This window comes from Semicossyphus pulcher, unplaced genomic scaffold, assembly GCF_022749685.1.
Source record: "Semicossyphus pulcher isolate SPU_LCO1_2020_fin unplaced genomic scaffold, fSemPul1.0.p SCAF_24, whole genome shotgun sequence".
NCBI lineage: Eukaryota > Metazoa > Chordata > Actinopteri > Labriformes > Labridae > Semicossyphus > Semicossyphus pulcher.
Genome location: NW_027211698.1, coordinates 13573160 through 13592636, shown reverse-complemented (window position 1 = coordinate 13592636; position 19477 = coordinate 13573160). Strand labels below are relative to the sequence as shown.

General features: G+C 37.4%; 1 protein-coding gene across 15 annotated transcripts in view; it reads right to left on the bottom strand.

The window, feature by feature from the left end:
• Window positions 1-7595: 7595 nt before the first annotated feature.
• Window positions 7596-19477, bottom strand: part of LOC138603354 (proteoglycan 4-like) — a 58975-nt gene continuing 47093 nt past the window's right edge. For 8 of the 15 annotated variants that reach the window (XM_069675084.1, XM_069675069.1, XM_069675072.1 and 5 more), the window contains 15 exons: window positions 15416-15481; window positions 15211-15291; window positions 14705-14782; window positions 14528-14605; window positions 14351-14395; window positions 13478-13543; window positions 13275-13355; window positions 12769-12846; window positions 12592-12669; window positions 12415-12459; window positions 11542-11607; window positions 11339-11419; window positions 10833-10910; window positions 10656-10733; window positions 7596-10190 (listed from right to left, as the gene is read on the bottom strand). In XM_069675084.1, the coding sequence (XP_069531185.1) occupies window positions 10090-10190; window positions 10656-10733; window positions 10833-10910; window positions 11339-11419; window positions 11542-11607; window positions 12415-12459; window positions 12592-12669; window positions 12769-12846; window positions 13275-13355; window positions 13478-13543; window positions 14351-14395; window positions 14528-14605; window positions 14705-14782; window positions 15211-15291; window positions 15416-15481 (1100 nt within the window). In that variant the 3' untranslated portion in view covers window positions 7596-10089. The remainder of the gene's footprint in view (window positions 10191-10655; window positions 10734-10832; window positions 10911-11338; window positions 11420-11541; window positions 11608-12414; window positions 12460-12591; window positions 12670-12768; window positions 12847-13274; window positions 13356-13477; window positions 13544-14350; window positions 14396-14527; window positions 14606-14704; window positions 14783-15210; window positions 15292-15415; window positions 15482-19477) is intronic. The other 7 variants (XM_069675071.1, XM_069675070.1, XM_069675079.1 and 4 more) reach the window with 7 other exon arrangements.

Below are 19477 nucleotides of genomic sequence, written 5' to 3'. Positions count from 1 at the left end.
TTTATTCAACCTGAGCAGACAAAACCTTATTCTTCTGCTGGATACAAACGCGGTTCTTTCAGGAAGGACCAAATATGGGCAAAGACAAACTGCAGGGTTCAATATAGCTAGAAACCTTTTATTTTTGTCTTGATAAAAGTCGGTGAGGTCTGAGAGCAAACCACGCCCACTTCCTGTCCAGAAAAAAGCTCTTTGATGCTGAAGAAGTGTCCATCGTCCGGTCCCCATTCATCTCACCCTCTCAGCAGACCTCCAATTAAAAAGCTTTAATGTCAAAGAGCGACGCACGAGAGGAGTAAAGTTTGAGGCAGGTTTGGGTCATCTTCACAATCAAGGTCCCGGCAAATTCAAACTGTTGTTACTCATTTACAGCTGAGCAAAATGATCACGCTAAACCTCAACCGTCATATAACCTTCATGATTTATGAGCTGCATTAGTTTAGGTCGAGTTAAGCTAAGTCAAGATGGATCAAGATCCTTCTGGTTATATGTAGGTAAGACAGGTTCAGACAAGTGAAGTCCTTATAATGTAAATTAAAAAAGGATGAGAAAGGTCCAAATAAATAGAGACGAGTCAAATACGTCAAGATAAAACCAGATATGTCAAGATAAGCTAAGTTGGGACAATTAAAGTCTGTATAAGGAAAGTTACAACAGGCCAAAAATGTTCAGTTAAATCAAGACAAGTCCAAGTAAGACAAGATAAAACCAGAGAAGTTTAGACAGCCATAAAAGGTTAAGTCAGGATACGACAAGAAAAACTTTAAATAAAGTCAAGAAAGAGTTTTCAGTTAGCAAACACATTGAGGTGAAGCTGACTAAATGTTACACCAAAGATTAGTCACCTGTTATTCATGCTTTCCAGTCAAACCCAAACAGTGACTCTTCATCCCGGCTTCACAGCAGCACACAGGTTCAGACCATAATGAGCAGGTCTGCCGAGAAGAAACCGCAGAGGTGTTTCATGAGCTACATCCAAGACAGCACACGGACTTAAGGTAATAATCTGCTTTGTTTTCATGTAAACAAACGTCTGCTTTCCGACTTTCTCCTCCCGGTTCGCCTTTTAAACACTGATTTAAAGCTGATTTAGCTTTAAGCACAACGGCTCGTGTTTTTAGCAGATGTTATTGGGAAAAATCCTCTGTGGTAAATGTCATTATTTAGTCTATAAAATGGCAATAAATGTTTTAAAAAGGGTTATTTTGTGTGGCCAGCACTCCAAAGATATCTATGAGGAGCTGGGACTATGCAGCAAGGACTTTCCCTTGTTTAATGACTACATTTCCAGGGTTCAATAAGGATGAATTCACAGGGATGACCAGAACAATATTCCAGTAAGTTATGGTAACTTAAGATAAAATTAATCAGGATCAAATAAACCCAGATTACTGATGGATTATTGAGGATTAACCTCCCTACAATGCACAACACCACTTATCTCTATATAGTTTAAGCACTTTACTCAGTGACTGTACTCAGTGTGTTTAACTCAGCCTGCAGCTACAATAAAACTTTTATCTACACAAGTGAAATTTCCACATTTAAGCTGCAATAACGTTGAAAAATGTGCTCACGTTTAACGGCCTTGAGGTGTCAACAGTTCCCTTATAAAATGCAGCGCAGACATTTCTCATTGCAGAAGCAGGCCTCGTGTTCAGACAGGCTGAAGCAGCTGTGCACGCAGGAAAAAGTCGATAAATAATCGCTCAAACATCGGTATTATCTTCTCTTTACATCCTGTATCCACACCACGCAGCTACTCATTTTGCACGACGCACGACGAGAGTTTTATTAGCTTTATTTGTTGTCTGCTTCGATAAAATAGCATCATGCATCAGGGGAACGAGGCTGCGGGGCCACCCAGGAGAGGCGTCTGCTGCTTGAGTTACAGCACACTTACATGTTGTGTCAACACACAGGAGTTATATATCTGTTAAATGCACTTAAAGAAAACAAAGAGGATGTGAATTTGGATGATTTGCTCGGAGGGAAAATCCACCCTCACATCCTCTGAAGCTGTTAGACGGTAAATTATCTGTTAATGAGGCTCAGTGTTGGACAGGAATCTCCTTATATGGTCGCGTCCCTTTTCCAGAGCCTGGATCAGCCTCTTCCCGATACCCTACATTTCCCATAAGGCCGTTCAAACCTACTGAATTACATTATGTGACTACAATTAGTTGGCTTTATTTACTGCACATATTCGGTTTAAAATTCCTTGTTTTTGAGAGCATTTATTTAACATTTTCTGCAACATCTCCTTAAAAACACATGTTAAAGTTTAAAGCAGCATTTTAACATGCAAAGAAGGTACTATAAAATGTTAAGCTCTGTTAGATCATTAAGCTAAAATAAATGCTCGTTAAAATTAATAGCCAAGGGACAATAACACGGACGGAAATGAACTTTAACTTCCTCACTGAGCTTACGTTTTATTGTAACCATACAAACAGGATGAAGTTGGTTCTGTGCACAAGGAAACTTTCTGTGGAGTCAACAAAAGCAATTGTAAAGAGTTCTAAATCGTGCAGCTGACGTTAACAAGAAACAGCAGAGTGACATATTTTCCAGTCAGGAGATTTTTCTGTTGTTCAAATTGCAACATGTGGGTGCAAGCTGGCATTCAGAGCTATTTATACGACAGATTTCTCTCTCTACAAGCCTACAAGTCTTTTCTCTTCCATTCTGATGGACTGACATTAAACTTCGGTTGATTTATTGATCGATTGATTGAAGGAAAAGTTCTTTCTCCTGCACTCAAGCCTGAATTCTTGTGCAAAGTCTTTTAGAGTGTTTCTGCATACACTCTGTCTCTACATGTATATGAGGGCATGCCTGAATGTCAGCATAATGTCTGTGTGTTTTCTATGGAGTGTGTGTGTGTGTGTGTGTATGTGAGGAGGCGAGCCACAGGCAGGTAAAATTAGGCGGTATGGATGAAGTAATGGGAGGGACCGACGAGCCCTGAAGAAGGGAAAATCTGAGCAAACCGCAAATCACTACCTTCCACTCACACTGCAACACACACAAACACTCAACAGACTGCAGTGTACTGCACAACAACACACTGACACACACCTGTACATATAACATCCCTCACCTGCGCGAACATTTATTCTATAATCCTGATATTAAGCCTCAAGACGCAATGATCAGTAAATAAGCGGGTGTAAAAAACCCCCACAAAAGGTGACCACAAAGCTACGTCAAATGACCCACAAAGAAATATAAAATGGCTACATATGGATGCCAGATGAACTCTAAAGTAAACAAAATAACTAAAAAGGGATGCAAAATGACTACAAAAGGATGCAAAATCACCACAAAAAGGATGCAAAACAACTACAAGAGGAGGCAAAATGACCCCAAACATATTAAACAGAGACCCAAAATGACAAATAGAGTGTAGTGACATAGCTTAAAAGAGGATGCAAAATTGCCAAAAAAGGATGTACAGAGGCCACAAAAGGATGCCAACTTCCCTTAAGGATGCAAAAGGACCCCAAAGACACACAAAGTGACCTCAAAAACTGCCAAATTAATGCAAAGGGTGCAGAATAGCTAACAAAAGAATGCAAAAGGACCATAAAGGATGCAAAATAAGTACAGAAATGCAAAATAACCCCCAAAACGAGGCAAAATGGCTACAAAGGGATGCACAATCGTAATGGGGATACAAAATGATCACAAAAGGATGAAAAATAACTACAAAAAGTGTGAAAATAATGACAGAGATGCAAAATAACCCAAAAAAGATTTAAAAGGGGTGCAAAATGATCACAAAAACATGACAAAATGACCCAAGAAAAGATGCAAAATGGCTACAAAGGGATGCAAAAGGAGGCTTAATGACCACAGGCACATGAATGAAAAATGTATACAGATGTGCAAAATGACTCCATAGCAATGAAAGAAGACCTGAAAGAGATTAGGCACCAAACGACCAAAAACAACCACAAATACGCAAAATGACTGGAACTGCAAAGACGCACAAAATACCACAAGAGACACAATATGACTACAAAGAGATGTGACTGTGCTTGTGTCTCACTGAGTCTGATTAAGGAGGGGTGAGGGGATTTCTACAAGTCTGTTTCCAGGTTTTCGTTGGCAGCAAATGCAAAACAGCATCATCACAACAGGAAAAAAAACACCTGGCATTATGTTCGCAATACTTATTTTTCCAGAGCTAAAGGAGCATGTCAGTGTATGATTAGCTGAATGCAGAGGTTACAAACCAAACTAACTGCAGACAGTCAAGTACAGTACGCTTTTACAGTGCACGAGATGCTGTGAGCTATTCATAATGCCTAACAGACAAGTTCAGACATTAACACAAACCACAACCTCATTCCGACCTAAACAACCAAGCTATAACATTTCGTGTCAGCACATTACCAGCTCATTATTCAAAGATATTAGGCAGATGTTTATGATAATGTCAGAATTTACATTTTAAATGAGGGTTTAAGGAGTTTAAAACAAAAAGTGAGGAAAGACATCACATTTGCTGGTGTTTTGCAGCATTTTTAAACCATTTCCTCCACTTTTTCTATAGTTTTTCATGTTTTTGCAGTCATTTTCCTTAAAAACACAAAGTTTATAGCGGAATTTAAACATGTAAAGAAGTACACAATAAAATACTAAAATGCAGAATCTACTTACGTCTCCGTTGTGATTTTATCTGCTCGACCAACAGCAGCAGCAGGATGCAGATCTGCAGCTTCAGTATCGACCACCTGTCCCGTGAACGCATCCTCGACGTGATTATTTACGATTTTTACGAAGAAAAAAACAAAATAAAATCCTTTCAGAGATTGTGAGGAGGAGTTCTCATCTTTCAGCAGCTGTTGGTGAAAAATAAATCACTGTGACAGTAATTCAACCGACCTCCTGTCTACCTGTGGAGGCTGTGGGCACCTTAACACTCAGCAGAGTGGGAGACCGACCCGCGTCGAGCTGGAGGGAAGCACGTAACTTCCCGTAAGGGTTTTTCAAAGTAAAAGCTCTACTGCTGTACATTTTCGGCAGAGAAGTGGAAATGCTGATTTAAGTGACCAAACTAGTCGATATGAAGTTATACTGACACTAAAAACGACTGTCAATATGTTTAAATAACGTTAATATTAATTTTATGAGCGTTTAAAGTACACTATTTGACCTAATGTCCCATTATCCTGTTTTAAAAAGACGGTTGCATCTGTTTAAATATTATTTGCGACTCTTAAACGTTTATTCTTTTATCCTGTTTGTTCTTAAAGGCGTATCTAATTTATAATAAATCATAGAAATAGTAATAATACATATTTTCATAGCTACAATCTCCAGAAAAGCAGCTAAATATCACATTAAATGCACTATAATAGACATTTTACTCCAAATTTAATAAGATGAAATGCTAACAATAGAAAGTTAGAGTAAATATTCCTCTTTACAACGCTTATTTTTCGATGTGTATTACCCCAGTGAGAAAAAATATATATATTTTAACTTGAAAGATACGACCTTTCTTCCAGCAGGACGTTTCCTGTTTCTTGCTAACTTCACACGACAGCCTTGAGGGTTCACAATCTGACTTTATGAAGTTCAAGAACCTTTCCCCTTAGGCTCCTGAAAGCTATTAAACTTACAGTAACCTTGGTGTGGTAATTCTTGAGTGTCAGCTGAATAAACAGAGAGAAAGGAAAGTTCACTTCAATTATGTCCAGTTGCCTTTCGGATTAAACCTTTGAAAACAAGCATATTTCCAGCATACAGGACTTATATTTGACAATGATGAATGATAAATACATGTTAAAAGAAAAAGTGTGTTATAAACTGTAAATAAATAATGTATAATGTTTAGGAAAGTGGAATGTTTCTTAGGTTTATTTCCAATATATGACTGATTTATCTGTTTAAAGTTTGAGGCTGGAAGAGAAGCCTTCTTGAGCTGTTTTTTTCCCCTCATCTCCATCTCCCTTTTCCTGCAATAAAACTTCATTACCAGCCTAATACCTCTAGTTTGTGTTCTGCTTCTGGGTCCTTATCAGTGGTCTTAACAATAACAGATTAATTTATATCATTATCTTAAGATAAAGAAGCTGGTTTTCTGATAACACAATAATTTTCTTGCGATGTAGAAAACAAAACTGGTCTCTGTGATATTGCAGACCAGGACATGCCATGCTGCCATTGCTCACACTAATGAGGGCAGCCTGTTTCTATGTTTGCTTTGTGCTTTTGCAACTCTGAGGATACAAGTTATGATCATGTGACCCTGCAGTAGTGCAGCGTTGTTATCTCAAGATAACGAGATAAATGTGTCGACTTACTGCTTAGGGCTTCCGACATCTGTGGCTCCATATATTTCTGTATGTTATTCTTACTTTGGGTAATGGTAAAGCTATCTTTCTCTCTCTTTCAGTGCAGAGTTTAAACATGCTGTTGCGTAGATGAAAGGCTGATTAAAGCCTGTAAAGGAAGTCATACTCATACTAAGTCGCAGGAGGCCCCCTGTCCTGAATCTGCACGGGGCCCTTAAATGACCAAATCCACCCCTGCAAACCGGCCACTTTAAAAGCGTCACCACATCTGAAGTCTTGTCAGTCGTTATAGCTGTGATCATGAGAGGAATCACAGGCTAATATAAGTTTTCCATGTGTTTCACTGCCTCTGTTCAGACATGTCGGCCTGCACTGTGGCACCTGTCTGCGGTCCGGACTGAAAACTGCATTCCTTAAAGGGAGAAAGGCTTCTTATGATGACAGATGCTCTATAAATACCCACCATCCATCCACACAAGCTTTTTTATAGACAGCTGCGCTATCTTTCTGCATGAAATCTAGAAAAAGTTGGGTTTTTATCATGAGGATTCTTTTAAAAAAGGTGTTTGTTTTCTTACTAGGAAGATGGAAAATGAATGTCAGCATCAAGAGGTTTGTCGGAACATGCCCTGCTAAACACCTGAACCACGACTGAATACAAAAATCCCTTTGACACATCTCTCCCTCTGTGGAAGTCTGGATTTCAGCCCCAATCCTGTGCGCACACGTAAAGATAAGCCCCTCTTTTCGCCATCGGGGGCACGTGTTGTTGTAAAGACCCCCCATCCCCTCGCCTCGCTCTTCAAATCTAAATTCCATCCGTCTTCTCTCTCGCTCTCGGCTGTCAAAGCTCAGGAAGAGTCATGTGGAAGGGTAGCACTTATGTTGCGACCTGTAAATGAGTGGGCCTGTCATTTTTGTCTTAATATGCCGAGTGCAGGAGGATTCTGGGGTCGTTCGCCTTACCTGCCAGGTGAAATAAACTTTCCCACCTGGATGTCAGGAAGGTGAGCTTCCAAAAGGTTACACATATCCAAGTGCATCATAATTAAGCTATGAGATACAGCTGAGAGCTAAATGCCACATGAGGTAATTTTGCAGCTTTATAGGGGCCGTAAACAATAATAAAGCCATGTGTGTGACAGATATTATGCAGCATGAAAGCACAATTTTATATACATTTATATTTAACAAGATTTTGAGTTAGGAGCAGTAACACAGCGTATCTTCATAATGTCCTCTAATTTTGCATTTTTCCAACAAAATGAGACACATTTCTGAGGGTTGTATACAGTTTTATTCATCAAAATCCACACTTACATAAATGTCGCCCTTTTTGTCCATGGAGTTTGATTTCAAGCGGTACACCAAAAACATTTACAATGCACCAGGAGATATCTTTTTGCACTCGCTGATTCAGTTTTGTACATTATATCAGTGCAAACAGAGAGTACTGTAGCAGCAAAACATGAAACCTGATACAGGTGATCCGGTCACAATAGACCATGGGGTAACTGTGCTGCGGGTGTGGTGTTATAAACCCAGCTAGGACTACATTTGAACCTCCTCTCATTGTGCTTGTGATCCGTTAGAAACCACAGTGTTCTTTGGATGTAGTAAAGCAACATGATAGTATTTAAACAGGTCTGTCAGCTGTCTCACACTGATATGTTGATTCTCAGTACAAACATTTCCACATGCACTTCCTACATACGATTTTACAAATAAAAGGAAACTGAGCAACTGAAACAGACTTCAAGTGTGTCCCACATACACATTATCTTTGGCACACGTTGTGGCAGTTCCTGTTATTTTTAAATGGTTATGTTTGTTCTGATGGGTTAACTCCTACAATCGTACGCTGTGACAATCAGTATTTCTTGTATAGAAATAATGTGCAGTATGGATTTGGGACACATACAGCTGGAGTGATTGTAATGGCCCTCAAACAGGAAGTAACTATCAAATCGACAGCAGAACTACACACTATGAGAAAGGGGCAGCAGCAGCAAACTATAGTATGAGTAAGTATAATATATTATATATATTTTTTACAAAACAAAAATACTTAAAAATAAAAGCAGTTTTAATACGGTCGGACTGGAGATAAAGATAGCACTAAAATATCTCAATTACTGCTTTTACTTTCATAAAGTAAAAGCTGTGGAAAATTTCTGTGCAAAATTAGTGTGAAAAAATCAATTTATCCACTTAAAGGCATATATTAATCTTTTTTAAATCCGTGTTCTTTATCACTTATATATCTGCTGATTCTTCATCTTAAACCAGCTTATCAAACTCTTTGTTAAGGAACGAAAAAACATTCTATACGTCGGCCATCTTTAAGTACGCAGTCCACCATGTATGGATACAGAGAAGCTGCGTGCCGCCCTCTGCTGGACAGATGCATGTAAAAAAGCATTGCACAAACAAATATGATAAATAATGACCTTAAAAAGGTCATCATACAGATACCAACACCTGTATGCTGGTATTAAGTCCATTGATTCCTCCCAGGAGGTCAGATAGAGTTAATGTTTGACCTCCTAAATACATCATACAGTGTTTCTTCTCTTTAAAAAATGGTCCCTTAATATGAACACAATTCCTCCCATCTCAGAAGTCATCGTTTCTGTTATAAAAACCCTGCAAGAGCAGCAAACCCTGGAAAATACCAGCAATTAGATCTGTTCTACAGTGAAAAAATACTTGGGTTTAAATAACAATCAAATAACGACAATTTCAATAAGGTTGGGCGACTAAAGTGACTAAAATGTTGAGTTTTGGTGCAAAAGAAATCGACAAAAACTAATTTATAAATCAACACTTAAATCGTAACAGCTGTAAGTGAATCCCTTTTGCACCATTCAAGTGTTGAAACAGTCACTTTAAGAGAAGCACTGGGATTGTTCAGCTTCAATCTGAGGATTTATAACGAAAAGAAATGTACTGGGAATACCTAAAAACACTTTGATATCAAATAGATATAAATGTATATTTAGAAAACCCTATAAAAAATAATTAGGGCCCTAAATCCCTTAAGATCAGAAAATACATTTATGAAGCCTGCTATGCTCTATTTTGTGAGATGTTTAAGACTCTTAAGACTGCAGATGTAAATAAGCTATGGGAGTGTTTTTTTGGAGCTGAATTTCACATCTCGGGTGGAGCATTTTAATGCCAAAAGAGGAAGTCTACATGTGTGTAAAAACAGCCTGTTGTCAGCTCAATAAACAGGTCACTAAGAGCTTTGCTTAAACTTCATTAACTACTTTCTGTCGACCATTTCTCACAGAACTACCATCAAATGTTTAAATAACTTCATATTTTACTTTAACATACTGCTATGGTCATGTTGCACTGGACTGGAGCTGCAGGAAGCAAACATGTGCCGACACATTTGTGGATGTTATGGTGCTGAAACGAGTCGAGTAACTTTGAAATGTGCTGTGAGAAATCAGCAGCTATTTGTATAAATTCACATTTCTTCCTTTCATGGTGTGTAGCTCCAAAACAGGACCGCCTTTAAGTACATACTGCACGAGACCAAACAGGTCAACGCGGCTGTTTGGCACCAGTCGATCTCTTACTGTCCCTGGGCAAGACACCGAACACCAAATTGCTCCCGATGGCCATTGGGTATGAATGCATAGATCATTAACGCTCAGAAGAGCGTCTGCTAAATGAAATTCTAACAATGTAATTGTTGGACCACTGATTCTTGTACCTGTTGCATGAAGCAGATTCTGCATCACAAAAGTCATTTATGTTTTGAAACACTTCAGCATTTGTCGCCATCTCGTGGATCGTCTGTTTCCTGTTCATCCACTGGAGGCTTTTCTTTGGGCGTTTCCTGGCTTCTTAGCTCCTCTGCAGAGTTCTCTGTGAAATGATTAAGTCACAGTCTTTTTCAAAATGCAGAATGAAGGTGTTTAATGTGATCTTTTTAAAGTTAAAACAGACCAAATACAGTAAACACTTGGTTTCAGCTTGGTTCTCTATGGTTCAAACACTGAGCTTGTTTTTTCTTCAGTTGGGGGTAAAAGGTGTTGCATGTTCTGTTGGCCCGTTTTGCTTTGCTTCTTCCTTAAAATTGTGGGTCTTTATCATGAACACATCCTGCTTTTACAAGTCAAAGATTACGTAAATTTAATGTTGAAAAATTCCAAATGAACTGTACATTGTGAAAAAGCTACAAGCTTAAAAGTTCTTTTTTTTATGGCTTTCTCCAACTTGCTGATTTTAATGATTTATATGTGCTGAAGCTTCCTTTGTGTACCATCCATATTTACAAAATCAATACCCTTTCTATCCCAATAAACTCAAAGTACCAAAACCAAAACTCACCTGCTTCCTTGGTGGTTTGTGGGGACGCAGCGCTTGTCAGGTCCTGAGTGGATGTTTCAGCCGCCCCTGATGGCATCTCTGTCAAATTATACAACGTAGAAATGTGTTTATTTATAAGGGAAAATAATTTCAAAAAATGGCTGACCTTGTTTTATATTATTAGGTACAATACGGTACCTGCTTCCTTGGTGGTTTGTGGGGACGCAGCGCTTGCTTGGTCCTGAGTGGATGTTTCAGCCACCCCTGATGGCATCTCTATTAAATGATAGACCAAAAGCACATTTATGTTTCTTATGGAGCAAGTTTCAGGTAAAACTGTCAAAGAAACAAACATGGCTGACACAGGTGAATCCTACTGGGTTCCAAAGTTTGTTTTTTTACCTTTTTAATCATTTTTATTCAGGAAAGCAACAATTTTACATTCATTTTTGTAAACTTTCATCATTTAATTCTATTTAAATGAAAACCAGGAAGAACCTTATTATCGTTTCATGTGTATTTCATCTGTTTGTCTGTTTCTGGGGGTGGTAACGGGGTGTTATACCAGTCCTTTTGAATACAAAATGCTTCTTTGTAGTTGCAGGAAACCATTAAACAAAGTGAATAGCTGTGCACCTGACTTTTATTTTATTTATTATTTTGTAGATGCTACAAAAATGAGGGTACAATAAGGTTTAACTCACCTGTTTCCTTGCTGGTGTTCGGGGATGCAGCGCTTGTCAGGTCCTGGTCAGGTGCTGGATGACAAATAGCTGATACCACTACTGCCAAATGACAACAAAAGGATATTTATTTGTCTTATGGAGCAAGTTTCAGGTAAAACGGTCAAAGAAACAAACATGGCTGACACGGCTTAATACTTTTACTACAATGAGTTTTTGCTCACCTTTGTCTTCGCTGGTATCTGGGGCCGCAGCCTGTGGCGGCTCCTGACTCAGTCCTCCAGGAACCACTGAATTAAGTGACGGAATAAAAATCATCAGAGCCACAATGCAGCTTATTCACTGATGTGAAACTGGTTCAAGAATCAGCAATAATGTGGGAATATATTCCCTACATCTGCTGGTAGTCGGGTTTAAGCCATCTCTCTCTTGTGCCTTTAATTCTTCCTCTGTGAGTATTGTGGGTCTCTGTTTTATTAATGTCGGTGAGTATGATTTATTTTTTATCAGCAAAATGTACCAAAACTATCAGACTAAATAATTACTATACATGAAGAAAAATTTCTCCTAAGACTGATAAATTACAAACGATGATATAATGCGTCTCTGCTGGTGTTATTTCACTGTTGTAGCTGATTGAGGTGATGCTAGGTTCTACTACATTTAGCTAGCGTAGACAAGTGGTTCCCAACAAAGGGGTCACAAGATTAGACATTTGTTCGATTGTTTTTACTTCTCAATAATCTGGGTTTTTCTCCAGGGATGCTGAAAAACTCAGGATCTTTTTGGGCCTTTATGAACCTCAATAACTAAAATTAGCCCGATTTGTTTGTGCTTTTTTTTTTAAAGATGTAAAAAGCCAAATAGGTATGAAAAAACTGGTATAATACTTAATGTTTCGCACTGCAAAAAATCTTAATGTGGGTAGGTGTATCTGTTAAAATAACATATAGGGGAACATATGTCTGTTAGATTTAGAGAAGCTGAAAAATAAAGCAGCATAAAACATTAATACTAAAGTACAAGCACTGGGTTAATGTACTCTGTAAACTGTTGTCGTCTTTTTTTCTTGTTTGCTTTGATAACATTTTACTCACCAAGTCCGCTGCAGTCATTTTGGGACAAAGCAGGTGTTGAGGGTGCTGAAAAAATCATGCAACTTGCTGATTTTAATGATTTATATGTGCTGAAGCTTCCTTTGTCTACCATCCATATTTACAAAATCAATACCCTTTCTATCCCAATAAACTCAAAGTACCAAAACCAAAACTCACCTGCTTCCTTGGTGGTTTGTGGGGACGCAGCGCTTGTCAGGTCCTGAGTGGATGTTTCAGCCGCCCCTGATGGCATCTCTGTCAAATAATACAACGTAGAAATGTGTTTATTTATAAGGGAAAATAATTTCAAAAAATGGCTGACCTTGTTTTATGCTATTAGGTACAATACGGTACCTGCTTCCTTGGTGGTTTGTGGGGACGCTGCGCTTGCTTGGTCCTGAGTGGATGTTTCAGCCGCCCCTGATGGCATCTCTATTAAATGATACAACAAAAGCACATTTATGTTTCTTATGGAGCAAGTTTCAGGTAAAACTGTCAAAGAAACAAACATGGCTGACACAGGTGAATCCTACTGGGTTCCAAAGTTTGTTTTTTTACCTTTTTAATCATTTTTATTCAGGAAAGCAACAATTTTACATTCATTTTTGTAAACTTTCATCATTTAATTCTATTTAAATGAAAACCAGGAAGAACCTTATTATCGTTTCATGTGTATTTCATCTGTTTGTCTGTTTCTGGGGGTGGTAACGGGGTGTTATACCAGTCCTTTTGAATACAAAATGCTTCTTTGTAGTTGCAGGAAACCATTAAACAAAGTGAATAGCTGTGCACCTGACTTTTATTTTATTTATTATTTTGTAGATGCTACAAAAATGAGGGTACAATAAGGTTTAACTCACCTGTTTCCTTGCTGGTGTTCGGGGATGCAGCGCTTGTCAGGTCCTGGTCAGGTGCTGGATGACAAATAGCTGATACCACTACTGCCAAATGACAACAAAAGGATATTTATTTGTCTTATGGAGCAAGTTTCAGGTAAAACGGTCAAAGAAACAAACATGGCTGACACGGCTTAATACTTTTACTACAATGAGTTTTTGCTCACCTTTGTCTTCGCTGGTATCTGGGGCCGCAGCCTGTGGCGGCTCCTGACTCAGTCCTCCAGGAACCACTGAATTAAGTGACGGAATAAAAATCATCAGAGCCACAATGCAGCTTATTCACTGATGTGAAACTGGTTCAAGAATCAGCAATAATGTGGGAATATATTCCCTACATCTGCTGGTAGTCGGGTTTAAGCCATCTCTCTCTTGTGCCTTTAATTCTTCCTCTGTGAGTATTGTGGGTCTCTGTTTTATTAATGTCGGTGAGTATGATTTATTTTTTATCAGCAAAATGTACCAAAACTATCAGACTAAATAATTACTATACATGAAGAAAAATTTCTCCTAAGACTGATAAATTACAAACGATGATATAATGCGTCTCTGCTGGTGTTATTTCACTGTTGTAGCTGATTGAGGTGATGCTAGGTTCTACTACATTTAGCTAGCGTAGACAAGTGGTTCCCAACAAAGGGGTCACAAGATTAGACATTTGTTCGATTGTTTTTACTTCTCAATAATCTGGGTTTTTCTCCAGGGATGCTGAAAAACTCAGGATCTTTTTGGGCCTTTATGAACCTCAATAACTAAAATTAGCCCGATTTGTTTGTGCTTTTTTTTTTAAAGATGTAAAAAGCCAAATAGGTATGAAAAAACTGGTATAATACTTAATGTTTCGCACTGCAAAAAATCTTAATGTGGGTAGGTGTATCTGTTAAAATAACATATAGGGGAACATATGTCTGTTAGATTTAGAGAAGCTGAAAAATAAAGCAGCATAAAACATTAATACTAAAGTACAAGCACTGGGTTAATGTACTCTGTAAACTGTTGTCGTCTTTTTTTCTTGTTTGCTTTGATAACATTTTACTCACCAAGTCCGCTGCAGTCATTTTGGGACAAAGCAGGTGTTGAGGGTGCTGAAAAAATCATGCAACTTGCTGATTTTAATGATTTATATGTGCTGAAGCTTCCTTTGTCTACCATCCATATTTACAAAATCAATACCCTTTCTATCCCAATAAACTCAAAGTACCAAAACCAAAACTCACCTGCTTCCTTGGTGGTTTGTGGGGACGCAGCGCTTGTCAGGTCCTGAGTGGATGTTTCAGCCGCCCCTGATGGCATCTCTGTCAAATAATACAACGTAGAAATGTGTTTATTTATAAGGGAAAATAATTTCAAAAAATGGCTGACCTTGTTTTATGCTATTAGGTACAATACGGTACCTGCTTCCTTGGTGGTTTGTGGGGACGCTGCGCTTGCTTGGTCCTGAGTGGATGTTTCAGCCACCCCTGATGGCATCTCTATTAAATGATACAACAAAAGCACATTTATGTTTCTTATGGAGCAAGTTTCAGGTAAAACTGTCAAAGAAACAAACATGGCTGACACAGGTGAATCCTACTGGGTTCCAAAGTTTGTTTTTTTACCTTTTTAATCATTTTTATTCAGGAAAGCAACAATTTTACATTCATTTTTGTAAACTTTCATCATTTAATTCTATTTAAATGAAAACCAGGAAGAACCTTATTATCGTTTCATGTGTATTTCATCTGTTTGTCTGTTTCTGGGGGTGGTAACGGGGTGTTATACCAGTCCTTTTGAATACAAAATGCTTCTTTGTAGTTGCAGGAAACCATTAAACAAAGTGAATAGCTGTGCACCTGACTTTTATTTTATTTATTATTTTTTAGATGCTACAAAAATGAGGGTACAATAAGGTTTAACTCACCCGTTTCCTTGCTGGTGTTCGGGGATGCAGCGCTTGTCAGGTCCTGGTCAGGTGCTGGATGACAAATAGCTGATACCACTACTGCCAAATGACACAACAAAAGGATATTTATGTTTCTTATGGAGCAAGTTTCAGGTAAAACGGTCAAAGAAACAAACATGGCTGACACGGCTTAATACTTTTACTACAATGAGTTTTTGCTCACCTTTGTCTTCGCTGGTATCTGGGGCCGCAGCCTGTGGCGGCTCCTGACTCAGTCCTCCAGGAACCACTGAATTAAGTGACGAAATAAAAATCATCAGAGCCACAATGCAGCTTATTCACTGATGTGAAACTGGTTCAAGAATCAGCAATAATGTGGGAATATATTCCCTACATCTGCTGGTAGTCGGGTTTAAGCCATCTCTCTCTTGTGCCTTTAATTCTTCCTCTGTGAGTATTGTGGGTCTCTGTTTTATTAATGTCGGTGAGTAGGATTTATTTTTTATCAGCAAAATGTACCAAAACTATCAGACTAAATAATTACTATACATGAAGAAAAATTTCTCCTAAGACTGATAAATTACAAACGATGATATAATGCGTCTCTGCTGGTGTTATTTCACTGTTGTAGCTGATTGAGGTGATGCTAGGTTCTACTACATTTAGCTAGCATAGACAAGTGGTTCCCAACAAAGGGGTCACAAGATTAGACATTTGTTCGATTGTTTTTACTTCTCAATAATCTGGGTTTTTCTCCAGGGATGCTGAAAAACTCAGGATCTTTTTGGGCCTTTATGAACCTCAATAACTAAAATTAGCCCGATTTGTTTGTGCTTTTTTTTGCACTGCAAAAAATCTTAATGTGGGTAGGTGTATCTGTTAAAATAACATATATGGGAACATATGTCTGTTAGATTTAGAGAAGCTGAAAAATAAAGCAGCATAAAACATTAATACTAAAGTACAAGTACTGGGTTAATGTACTTTGATAACATTTTACTCACCAAGTCCGTTGCAGTCATTTTGGGACAAAGCAGGTGTTGAGGGTGCTGAAAAAATAATGAAAAGAATAAAAAATAAAAAGAATATTTCCACTTCTGAACGCAAGCTGTAGTTCAAACTCCTTCTGTCAAAGTTTTAAACATGTTTCACATGAAGTGAAATAACATTTTACACACCTTCTCCATTGCTGTGATGGACCTCTGAAACCACTGATACAAAGGATAAAAGAATAAATCGATCACAAAATGCAAGTTGTAGTTCAAATGTAAAAGAAGATTTTCTGTTTTTAATCCAACGGAGTTTTGAACGTGTTTCACATATAGTTAAATAATTTACTCACCTGTGACATGGTTTGGTATATCCTGGTCCTGAACTATTTTGACATCTGTCAGCATCACAAAGTTCTCTATTAAAAAATAATATAATTATCATGAGCAAAATACTAATTTCACATCGTGCAGATGCTTTTTATTGCTTAAAAATACAATTCAGGAAAGAAATCCAGGTGTTTACAGCTATTGTAGTTTAACCACATCACCTTAATCACTGATTGGAAAATAAAGGCACCTAAATATTAATTATAACCACATGTTGTAAAGCTGCATTAGCACTCATTTATTGTGCAAATTGTAGGTCAAAGCTGTTGAGAAAGTAGCTCCACTAAAGATGAAAGATTTTTATGCAAATGGTTAAAGAAAAGTTTAAACTGTGGAAATTGTCAATGTATATAAATATCATATCACTTGGATGGACTCTTTTCTAAATGCATTTGCAGAATAGATATTAAATACTTACAAATGTTGGATGCAAACAAGTTTAGCATGTTATAAACACAGAAAATGATGAACAATTATGATATTTTAAATAGACCACAGCTGAGAAATATGTACAACTATTCACTTGGCTAACAGTAGATTTAGTGGCTTACCTTCTGTTGTCCCTTGCTCCTGTTCTGTATTCAAGATAAGCAGATACATGTTGTTAATCACTGTTCGTCTTCATGAATATTCATGTTTTCTTTTGATATTCTGGTTTATTTCATCGTTAATACACAGCAGGTATTAAAAGTTAGCATGAGGTCATCACACCATGATCCAGATCATTTCTACAAAGATGTTAAAGTGAAAACTGGTTTATTGTCACACTCAGAGTCATATTTCTTTTTATGGATTTTAAAACTTGTGCAACAATTATCTATAATAAATCTACTCGATGGTTTGGTGTGTATGTACATGGTTAGAAACTGCTCTTATTAAAAAGGCTTTAAATTTATACATACGTTTTTTTTTACATCGGCCTCTCAAGGACAGCCCACCTGTAAAAAGGAAGTATAATGTTGACATGGATTCAGACGTTGGCCTGTATTTGTTGACATTGACATGTTTGCTCTATTAAAAGTATGCCGAATTCTCTATGAGTGGTGCCTCTTCACAATCTGCCCATGTGTGTACAGCCAACTATCACTGCGATACTTTGATACTAAAAGAAACTTAAAAATGAGTCGATTCTAAATGAGGTTCTGCACTGCTTCAGCTGGAGTTAGCGCTTGACAATATTCCCTCAGCTTGATCTGGTCTTTTTAAATATTGAACCTTTAGTCCTCTTTATCAAACAGTTATTTTTTGGTGCTAAGACTTAGCACCTTAAGGCACACCGAAGAAAACACCAGATTTCTTACTGGTTTCTTTATTATTCTTTACTCTTTATTATAATTAGCTTAAATTTTACATTTAAATTCTGACTGGAACCTCAATTCATTGGCTTCCTGTTTCATCCTGCTCAAATTACAATTGCAACTTATTAGCAACGAACTATCATTACTTTCCCGTACACTCAGATCACACGATAAAGACTATTTACATTTATTTATTCTAAAAAAGATTCATAAGCCAATTATTTATTTTCGGGCAAAACATTTTCATTCATTGAATGAAGACTGAAATCTTTGTTCTACTTGTATTTTTTATTTATATTTAATTATTTCCCGATTAAAATCACTGTAAGGACTAACACATTTGGTAAAGCCAAATTCTCAGAAGAACAATGACGTGGCCAATCGATTTTAAAAGTAAAAAACATCAAAAAACATTCAATATTATAAATCCATACAATATTTTGTGACTTCTTACCTGTTCTGCGTCTGTGGATGAAAAATCTGATCAACAGAATCACTGCTGCTGCTGCAGGTATGACGAGTAAGATAAACAACCAGTACAGGGCTTCTACAAAATGAATGAATGGATAAATTCATCAAAAAGCAAAGGTACATTTTAATATAAAAAAACATTTAAATGGATAAACAGTGTTACTAAGGTAGTTGTTTGTTGGTGTGATTTCTCACCACTAGACTTGAAGGGGTTGGGGATGCTTTCACTACGTTCTTCCCTGCCGAGTGGGTTGACCAAGCTACAACTGAAACTGTCCTCCTTCATGTCCTGGAAATGAGTGAAAGATAATGTAAGCACCAAGGACAAGACAAAGACAGGAACATTTAGCAATGAAACATGGAAGTGCTGAAACTCATGTGTCTGAAAGTTTTAAAATTTTTATTATCTTGTGTCCAGAAAACAAAACACATTTGATACATTAAATCTCTGTGTTTTCACATTAGGAACTTTTTACAGAGCACCAAGAACCTTTTGAGGTACTCATCAATAAAAACATGGTGTGCTAACGCTAACAGAAGCCAGCTAACATGCTCACAAAAACAATGCTAACATGCTATAGCTAGCAGGTGAAATGGTTACTATGTTCACCATTTAAGCTAAGAGTGTTAGCATGCTAACGTTTGCTAATTAGCGCATAATGTAGTACTTTATACTACTGCCTAGTGCCTATAGTACTACAAGCAGCCAATAACTTTATTTAGCTACTTAGAAATACTGTTAAAAGAACTTCCTACTAATTTATAGCTTACAACTGCTGCTAATGGCAGCCCCATACTTTACAATACTACTTTATAGTCATTTTCACTACTTTATTAGCAATGAGGATAATACTATAGTATATTGCATCTCCTGGTTTAACTTACCGTTAACGTAGAACTCAACCATACTTGATAGTACTACTTTAAGCTACTGCTAACTACTTAATAGTATTATACTACTGCCTACTACTTTATGTCACTGCTTAATACTTTATAATACTACTTTCTGCTACAAAAATCTACTTTCTACTACATTAAAATACTTATTTATACTTTACTAATAACACAATGAAAAACTACTTAATACTACTGCCTAACACTGTACTACTGTTTAATAATTCCTCTACTACTCTCTTT